Source organism: Chrysoperla carnea, chromosome 5, assembly GCF_905475395.1.
Source record: "Chrysoperla carnea chromosome 5, inChrCarn1.1, whole genome shotgun sequence".
NCBI classification, from domain to species: domain Eukaryota; kingdom Metazoa; phylum Arthropoda; class Insecta; order Neuroptera; family Chrysopidae; genus Chrysoperla; species Chrysoperla carnea.
In genome coordinates this window covers 43,799,190-43,809,907 of record NC_058341.1, presented here as the reverse complement: position 1 = coordinate 43,809,907, position 10,718 = coordinate 43,799,190, and the positions used below count along the sequence as shown (strand labels likewise).

The 10,718-nt window shown below is 29.4% G+C and overlaps 1 protein-coding gene across 1 annotated transcript; it reads left to right on the top strand.

The window, feature by feature from the left end:
* Positions 1–1,713: 1,713 nt before the first annotated feature.
* Positions 1,714–5,725, top strand: LOC123301797 (cell wall transcription factor ACE2-like). Its single transcript, XM_044884695.1, has 3 exons — positions 1,714–2,225; positions 3,468–3,665; positions 4,763–5,725. Exons 1-3 carry the CDS (start codon positions 1,807–1,809, stop codon positions 4,989–4,991), a joined length of 846 nt encoding a protein of 281 aa, XP_044740630.1. The 5' UTR covers positions 1,714–1,806; the 3' UTR covers positions 4,992–5,725.
* Positions 5,726–10,718: the final 4,993 nt, after the last annotated feature.

Genomic DNA, 10,718 nt, shown 5'->3' with positions numbered 1-10,718 from the left:
TTCATTTAATTCATGCTAGTTTTTCGCGAATATAAGAAATATAAATAAAATATTGTCTAATAAAACTTAAAATAATATGATATATTTACGATAAAAATAAGTACAAATAATTATAAAAGCGGTATTTTTTATTATACAGATATTTTTAATAAATATATTATTACTATATTACTGACTTTATATTTATAATATCGATCCGATAATTTGATAAGATTTTAATCAATCATAATTACACTTCTGGAAAATAGAACCTCAATTTTTTTTTGTAGCGTAATCCAGAGAGGATAATCGATGGGAAGTCAACTGTTTTAAGTAGGTAATTAGCAAATAACTTGCAGTTTCAAGCATTATTACATAATACAGTCAGGTAAAAACCCAAAAAACAAATTTCGTACAGGATTTTAGGGCATATCCCAAAACTACTCAACAAATCGTTAAATTAATCCGATTTTTGTACTTTCTGGAAAAAATTAAGGTATTTTATAAATTTATACTGTAAGTTTGACTAATATGAAACTGTTTTATTGAAAAACATATCAAGGTATACTAATTTTAGTCCTAAGTTTGTAACGCTTAGAAATATTGATAATACGAACAAACTATTGTAAAAGTTGTTCATATAATCACCTAATTATCACGATAACTCAAAAATGAAAAGCTGAAATTTTTATAGCGTGCTCAGGGCGTAAAAAGTGAGTTTGAGTTCGTAATTGAGTAACATAGGTCAATTGGATCTTGGGTTTGTAGGACCGATCTGGTAAACCGTTAGAGATAGAACAAAAGTTTATTAAGGAACATTTTTTTTGTAAAAAATATTCCTTATAAGAAAATAAACAACTTTTGTTTGAAACATTTTTTTGTAAACATCAGTGTTTATCCGCGAGGGCGCCAATTAGGATAAAACTATGGTGTCCATTTTCTCCAAAACTATAAAAGATAGGTAATTGAAAATTTGCAGATAGCTTCAAAATGAGGTATTGTGAAAGATTTTCGAAAAACGAAAAAAAATACTAGAAAATACTTTCAAAAATAAAAACAAATGGTGGCTGAAAGGCCGTCATAATTGTGTTGGTTTTTTAAATATTTCTAATCTATTAAAAATAATGCAAGCACTGGCATTCAACTCTTTCTATATAGGGTATTTCAACAATTAACTCAATTATTTGTTTTCATTTATCTAAAGTAATTTCTAAAATATCAACTAAAATAATATACGAAGAGCGAAAGTTCGAAGTAATTTCAGTCAATATGTCAGAAACTTGTTGCTCAATCGTAAAATGAACTAGATTTTTGTAATCCTAATATAAAGTCCAGTATCAGTTAGTAGGCATTAATAAATATACTCAAGTTTCTTTTATATTTAGTAATTTTTTATGTAAAAAATATACATAAGATATTGAATTATGCATGAGAAACATTAAAATAAAAAATTATGTTGAATTTAATAAATAAAAAATAACCAAATTGACTAATAAGTTCTATTTATTTTTTGTCCTAATAACTCTATGATAAGTGGAAAAATTACATATGTTTATATATCTATTCTTTCTTAACATATAAAAATCGTGTTTGGAGTATCGATTGATCTTTCTCTTATACATACAAGAATCTTCTGGAAAGTACCAGTGATACTGATTGTAATACAAATTTATGAAATAAGTAGGGTATTCTTTTTCTAGTCAGTCATTGTATCCTTGTCTGCTGTCTTCAAAACTCATGTTGTCAGTGTTTGTGAAAAGTAAATTACTTTGATTATTTACATTGTGAACAAAAAGTGAAAACAATTAATTATATTGTGATGAAAAAATGAATATTTCAAGTTCAAATTATAATTTAAATCATAATACAATCATGAATTTTAATTTAGTGAATAATGATACAGAACATGTTACATCAAATCAAAGACAATCTGTATTTGGTAATTCGACGTATAAACCAATTGAATGGAGTCAAGTAACACCACAACAAATGCCATGGGCACAAAATCCATCACAATATTCACAAGTGATGCAATTTGGATCACCAAATTTCTTTCAACAGATGCCCATTACACAGCCCCAACAAAATTTTCATTCAGATGTATCAACAAATCAACAGGCAATCCCACAACAATTCGAGTCAACATCGAATACCGTAGCTATTGATAAACGAAAACCATTTATAGGACATCAATCACAATTTAGTGGTATTCATTGTAAAAGAAAATCGGAAATTAGTAACTTGGCGTAAGTATTATTGGTTTTTAGTTTGAAATTTCGAAAATGTTTCATGTGAAGTTGTTTAACAAATTGTATATGTGAGTTATCTAATTTCCACAGTTAGCGTTTGTTAGATAATGAATACTATGGACCGAAATGAATTTTGAAATAAGGGTTAAAATTTTCACATTGTCGAATCTAACTATAATTTTTGCAGTTTTCTGAAATTAAGTGCTAAGTATTTACACTTAAAATGTAATAAAAGCACTATTGCCCACGAAAAAGGCTGCAAGGAAGCTAATTTCTGTAGATATAATAAAGTGTTAAAGAATAGATAAATTAAATAAATATTTCGACCCGATAAGATTCGTGCTGGAGTAATCACCTCAAATAAGACTGTTTTAAAATTTGCTTATTCTCTATAAAAGATTTTTTTTCTGTCAACGAAAATTCTATTTTGGTATATTTGCAATTTTTAGTACACCATAACATTGTATTGAGACTTAATTTTGGTTAGGTTATTCCGAGATTATCGTGTGTTTAGCACGTGCTTCACGTTAAGATAATTTGGAGTAGATTATTAGCGTGAACATAATATTAGCGTTACAATTACAAAAGAAGGAAGGGACGCCAGATAAGACGATGGAACGATGGAGGGATAGTCTTGTGAGCTACTCAGGAGGAATGTGGAAAAGACTCGCCACTGATCGTAACAAGTGGAGGGATTTGGGGGAGGCCTTTGTCCTGCAGTGGGCTCAATAGTTAATAGGCTTAATTATTATTATTATTATTCTTAGCGTGAACATAATATTATCTAAGTTTTTTGACAATCACAGGTTTAACCAAACAGACCGTAGATACATGCTAATTCAAACCCATTAAAGGTATGACCAACCCGTGGATCAGTGAATGAACGCAATCACAGAGAAAAACTATTAATTTTTCAACGGCTACGATAATGGATTCGTAATCTACGTAAAAAATGTTTTAATATGGGTTTTTACGTGACTTTCTAGAAGTTTTTTTAAGGAAGATCACCAAAGATAGCATTAACGTTAGATAGCCGTTACATACTCGATAGTGTCCGAATATCTTTACCGTTTAAAATTTCAGTAGAGGATACTAAATTTCATTAAAAATTCATTGCCCCAGTACAGATCGGATCGGGTCTTTACAACTTCATTGTATCAATATTGGAAAAATTATAAAAGAAGAAAAATTTTTATGAATTTGATTTTCAAATATCAGCTTTGATTTAAATGTTTCCAGCCCAGCGAAACAACACATCACCGAAGAACGAATGGCTGCCCATATGAGTAAATTACATATAAGTAGCGAAACACCTATAACCATTGAACCAGATTCAAATCAAGAACCGCCGGCCGAACGTGAAAAACGTTTAGTTATGTGTGAAGAAATGCGTCGACTTCAAACTGAAAGTATTATTCCGTCAGCATTAATGAAAAGGTAAGTATTAATAAAAGTCTAGGGTATACTTCATAGAACCTCTAAATACAGATATCACTAGTCTTGGATATTATAGTTCACCTGTGAGATCGCTCATATTAGTTCGTTCATTTGTGTTGAACTTGTTCACTCTTATAGTTCGTTTGCTCTTTTCGATATTAGAGATAAAATCGCTCGAAATCTTCAGAAATATTATGTAGAAAGCGATATCTTGGAGTTATTTTTGCTGTAATCCTAGAAACTACTAAAATTGTCAAATGAACTGAATGTATGTGTTTTTTAGCAATAGGTAAAATTGATAACTACTTATAAGTCTCAATTTTAACCCGATCGAAGTTCAGGGGTGAATCTTTATATATCGACGTGGCATTTTTTCTAAAGAAATAATTAATCAGACCATAGACGTGTGGTGTTTTCAAATAATTTTGACTTCGTGATTATTGAGATTCGCAATTAATTCTTCTTTCATCATGTTTCCTACGCGATATCGAGTAAAAATAGCTAAACGTACAGATTTAGTAACGTCAGTGCTTTCGTCAAGACATAATAATATAAAAGGAGCGGAGTTCATGTCAATGTATTGTATTTGAATTATCACGCTGAATTATCTTATCTTTATTATCGAAATCATCAAAAAATGAGTGCAGGCATGCAAACCAGGCTTCCTCCAAAACTCCCCCCTTGAAAAGGTTTACTATGCCGAGCAATGATATTTGCAGCTGAGTAACTTGTCGAGCTCGCATGATAATTTTTTCCAACATATTTAATCATAGCCGTTGACTGTTTATTTCTGTCTTTAATTGCGCATGCAATAAATAACTTTTGCTCTGATTCGCTTATTTGACTAACGGATTTGTGAATTGTTTCAAAATGCCAAGTGTAGCCTACCACAATTACTCTATGTGTACATGATTACCCTTTATTCTCGGTATAGTAAGCCAATTTAAAAAAAGCCAAAAAAACGGTTTATATTCTTGATGGTTAATTTATTTATAATGAATAAATTATTCACAAGATTATATTTAAAATTACAGTTCAACAATAAATAGTCAAATGACTCAAATTGTCGAAAATACTACAAATAATAATTATTCTAGATTGGAGCGACCATGTATGGCAGTTATGTTATGGCAACCACCAGAAAAAGCTGGATTAATACCACCATTTTCATCGTACGCCAATAGTATGCCTTCAACGAGTAGTGGAAATACCTGTGTCGATAATAATAATACATCAAGTGTAAATTTAAATCAGAAAAATTCATCCGACGATTCAGACGATGACGATGAAGCAAGTGCTCCTAATGATATGGAAATGGATCTATAAAATAAATGTGTGCATGAATTATTGATAACGAATCAACTAATCTTGAACTGAACATCTGTTTTAAAGAATTCATTAACTAAAATGATTGATTTCTTTATTTTAAACGCACAATTAATACTAAAATTTAATTAATTGTACTTCGAAGGTTCTGCAATAAAATCAATTTGATATATTAAATACGCAGCGAATCAGAGCATGATGACTTTTATTACCGCTGCTTCATTTTAGTCCTAGATTAAATACGAAACCGAATTTAAACTAAAAAAAATATTAATTCTTATAAAAAAGTTGTTCGATTCAAGATCAGAACCAAATATCTTTGATAATAAAATAAACTCTAAAACAAAAAGTGTACAGCAAAAGATAATTAATCTAATCGTCTAAACTTAAAAATTACTTAACTATTTAAACAATTTTTAAAAAATAATAAATTTTTGAAGTTATTTAATCTTGCCTTTATGCGAAACTTAAAAATGTTGTTAAGATTTTTTAAATATCGGACCTGTTGAAATCCAAATTCAGATACGATCCAAAAGCGGGCTCAAAAATAATTAGATAAACTTCATCAATCATCAGAATTTCTTTTTAACTGCACTTTGCTACACCTTTCTTAATGTATTTATGAACAGTGTACAATTTACTTACACTACCTTTAAAAAATGTATTTTCTACACTAAATGTATTACAATACAGGCTAAAAATGCCTATTATTATAAAAATTTTTAAAGTGTGCATATTATGAGCATTTATTTCGAAGGGTATCTGAATTTGAATATTATCGACGAACAGGCCTGTGCGCAAGAATCATCCAAGGGGGGGGGGAGATGGTGTTCAAACTTTTTCGAGTATGAAAACATTTTATTATGTCAAAACGTGATATTCAGTCACTATTTTTCAACCATTCCCAAACCATGTGCGCATCTTTACACCGCGATGTATATTGAGCGAGGCTAAACCGTTTAGCTGATCTTCAAACATTATCGATATATGGTATGTTTTGAGAATACACAAAGTTGAATGGAGCGTTCATTTGTCGCTGTTATCACAGAAAAATATCGAATGTTTCGAATAATTTTTTGACGTCCTGTCCGGCAATACGTTTCTTGCTCTGATTGTCACGGGTAAAACTTCCAAAACGCGAAGCATTTGGTATACATTTTAAATCAAATGTTTATTGCAAATATTAAGTGTTTCGAGCGAATTTTTACCACCCTGTTCAACAATGCCTTCGTCGAATCATCGTGCAAAATGGAAGAGTATGGTTCAAAAAGTTGAGCGCAAGAGTATTCATCAATATTTTTTATTTTGACAAGCAAAATTTGATAAAATATTGCGTTGATTCAAAAATTGATCCTGTAAATGTGTTAGAAACAAATCGATATACGGTATGTAGATTGTAATACGGAAATAATCAATTGAATCAGTCTGTACATTCGAGAATTTCGCTCATGCTTTTGAAGATTTTTTCTGAACTCTTCTTCAGCGTTTTCATTTTTTTAAATCAAAATATGTTTCGCAGCATCAGTCAGTTCGATTGCCTTGCCAAGATACTGGTTTTCTGTTGGAAGTACAGTATCCTTTTACTCACAACGAAACAGCTGACTAGTTAGTAAGCTATTTCGACATTTTTATATTTTATCCTGAGATCAAACGTAATACCAGGATCTTGCCAAAGCTATCGAGCTGGCTGATGATACGAAAAAGATTCTGATTGAAAGAAGAGGAAACGTTGGAGAAGAGTTCTGACAATTTATTTTTATAAATGACTGCATTTGTAGGACTATATTGTCCTACGGAGAGATTCTCAATCGTTTGGAAGGGGTTTGACCCACCAAACACTTTCCCTCCATGCACACGGACCTGATGACGAATAATTATCATCTATAGTGGCAGAGACTACTTCGTTATTTAAAAAATTACTAATTAACGATACTATTTAAAATATAGAATTGTGATGCTAATTAAAATATTGAGTTAGCTATATGATTTAACTTTAGTCATGTAAATTTAGTAATGTCGTTTTTATTATTCTTAACAACAGTTTTAAGTTTAGAACAAATAAATGTAATTGATCTAATTTTTTAAAGGCGTTAACTTAATTTCAAATTGCACACACTATAAATCGTATATTTGTTTCCTTGTTGTGAAAAACTTTTATTAAAATCAGAAAATAATGTCATATATATTCCTGGAAATTGTATGGGATTCTGTGAGGATATTTAATGTAACAATTTGTAAGTAAATATATTTGTAATTTTAAAAAACAACAATCAATGGAACAGATCGTAATATTTACAATAAATGTGTAATATCGACGGTTAAGAGTGTATAATTTTTGAAATTCATATCATTTTTATTTTTATTTTAAAGGAAATTTATAAGGACCATGTTATGATCTTAGGTTTTACCCATAATAAAGCACTTTTCTGTTCCGTTTTACTATCAGTATTACCAATTAGTTCAAAGCCAATTTTGATATATTTGAAATAATTTTAAATATTTAAACTATAAAAATTAAGACGAATAATTCTGTAATTGGCGTCTTTATATTATTTCTTATTTCAAAAAATTAACTGCACTGCCATTTACTGCCTCTCAAAATCAGTAACATGATACTAAAAATATTGTCAAAAATTTAGACTTAGATTTTGTACCGTGAAAAATTTGATACTGTCATAAACCTTATTTTGCATGCTAACACTCTTAATCGCTGATATGTTATGAACTTTTGTAATATAATTAGTGATGACTGAAATAATTTGTTTTATTTATTTCAGTTATCAGTTTAACTATTTTTTTACTGCTAAATATATTTATTAAAATTACTTGTTTGTTAATTTTTTATGCTAAAGTGTGATACATTAAATTTAGAGATTTCAATTTAATATAAGTGGTTAGTCGACTGTTTCTTAATTTTCTGTATTCATTAAAACAATTTTACAATTTACCTGATTGATCGGGTTTGTATCTCGAAAAAAAAATATTTCTCGAACATTTAACGTTTTTTTATGTTTCACCTATTAGAAAATATTCCATTTTTGAAATATTTTGGTTCAAAAATATTCAATTGAGCTATTACGTCTCGTATTGCCGATAAATTTGTAATCTATCAAAATATTCAGTCAACTGACCAATTATATATTTTACATGAAAATTTTACGTTATTTGTGTAAATGAAATTTTCTTTTATTCGTTTATATCTTTTTTATGAATATTTAAAAATAAAACGATTTATATATAATCGAAGCTATTATATATGCTTAATAGAAATTTTATGTAAATTTCTTCATAATGAAGTTTATAATTGTAACTAATTCTTATAGTTAAATAAAAAAATACTCTAAAAAACTAACATTTTTTTATTTTATTATCATATCAGGATACCCTTGGCTAAAATCATTCGTATTTATCTGCTTGTCCAAACATTTCGACTAAAGGATCGTATAATTAAAATACATGATTTAATATCATATATCGGATCATAAAAAAACATTTTTTTTGTACTTGGTAACGTTATCAGGCCCGAAAAACTAAAGATTTCTACATCAAACTAAAATTTTACTGGCTCAAGTGGGTACATCTTCTCATGGCAACAGCTGAACAATGACAGAGAAGGTGAGATGTCGTTTCTTCCCACTGTGATAGCTCCTGCAATAATCGAGATACACTGTCAGGCACAGGCTATCAGCGTGCCTGCCGCCTTGCCAGTATCCATACCGCAACAATTTAGCTAATAGAGCCTTTGGAAAAGATATAATATTTTCCCAACGCTTACAATTGTACTCAGACCATATGTCTTGTATTACCGCACGTACGTTCCTCCTTCCATCTAAAATTGGCCTTTTTTACGATATCCCCTTTAATGAGCAGCTTGCAGTTCGCATCCGGACCTCCTGGATGCCTGAGTCCGGCGTGTAGTGACATTTCTAGCAAGCTCGTCGGCTTCACTATTTCCTGGAATGTACCGGTGTTTAAACCAAGCTGAAAGATTTTAGCGCTGCCCTTGAAGATAGTAATGTCGCTGCACATGAGTGTTTTTACTCTTATACATTCACATACTTCAGCTTGATACGCGCTACAGTGAACCGACAGCCGGAATTATAACCGTAAATCTAGATTTTCGTCGGTATAAAATATAAAGTCTTTGGCTTAGCCAAGTTCTCACCCCAACCCTGCCTGGAGAGTATTGTTACTGAGATCTCTTCAGGGTTCTGATTTGAGAATTTCACGACTCCTTTTAATGACTCATTCAAAAAATTTTGGAAAGTAATTGTTGCAAGTTCAAATTCACTCAGCGCCTTATCTAGTAGAAAATTTGTTCGACACCACATATAGCTGTGATGTTACAAATTCTGGACTTTAAACAAAGGTTAAATAGTATATAAAATTAGTCAAATTAATTAAAAGCAGCATGTTTTTATTAAAGATAATTTCTGAATATATGAAAAAAATATTCAAATAAAATACATGATTGAATATTACATACTTAATTAAATAAAATATAATCAATTAACTAACACTAAATTTAATTACCCTTAATTATAAATATTTAAACAAAAAAATTACAATAAAAAAAACAAAAATATCCACATTCATCGTTTTAAAAAAAATATACATCTAAAATCAATTGTAAAATGCATTTTCCAAGTCTTATTAAAATTAGGTCTAGAGCCATGAAGATTTTGACAGTCAATTCAGAACAACTTGAAATTTGAGAGGCTGTTGTAAAGGTCATGTCTAACAACTTTATCATTTACGATAATTTTTATAGCCGTAGACTTCTTTTTCATAGATTAATAAGAAAACAAATGAATAAAAATCAAAAAATTATTATGCTCGACACTTGAAAGAACAGGATATCCGTGACTTGACATCTTAAAAATTGAAATTTTCAGTGTGTTGGGCGAAAGATGCTTTGTTAAGTGTCTGGAAAATTTTCTACCAATTATTTTCTTCTATAAGGTTCTCTATATCTTCTATTTCATTTTAAGCTTGCAGTCGAACTAAAAAATATTCCTGGCACCCCGAAATAAAAATTCCCGACTTTGAAAATTTTCATAAAGGAAAAAGTTTTTAGGCATGAGTTTTACAAAAGCCTCTCAAATTTCCACCAGTTTTGAAATGACTGTTAAATATTACGTCTGGTTCTGGACCTAAATTATTTATAATTAATATATCCGATTATAATAATTAAATACACTTTTTTTTTGTTCTAAATTAATTTTTTTGACTAGCATAATTAAATATAATAATATATTATGGTTTTGTTTTTTATAAATGCCTTCACAATACAATTCGTTTAATAAATCATTTCGCATGCTACATACATGCGTGTGAGAGAGGTAAATACACATTAAACAATGTGTATAAGAAAGATACTATTATATGTTTGCTTGTATGTATGTATAAGCATACCGAATAATAATAGTTTATTCACATTGCTTAATATATATGTACTATGTCATACTCATGGATGTAGCATGCAAAATGATTTATCAAACTTGCTGTATAGCTAAAAAATTATTTTCATTATTACAAACTACTCAATTAGAAAAAATATTTTATTTTAAATGTTGCTTTAAAAAATTTTTATATTAAACTTAACATTTTAAATTATTTTTATGTACGAATATTTATTTCGAGCCTAGTTCGAATGGTGTTCAATTTTTTAATCATATAAAGTATTGCTGAATCCATGCTAATGTAGACCAGCCGGTGTTGCCAAAT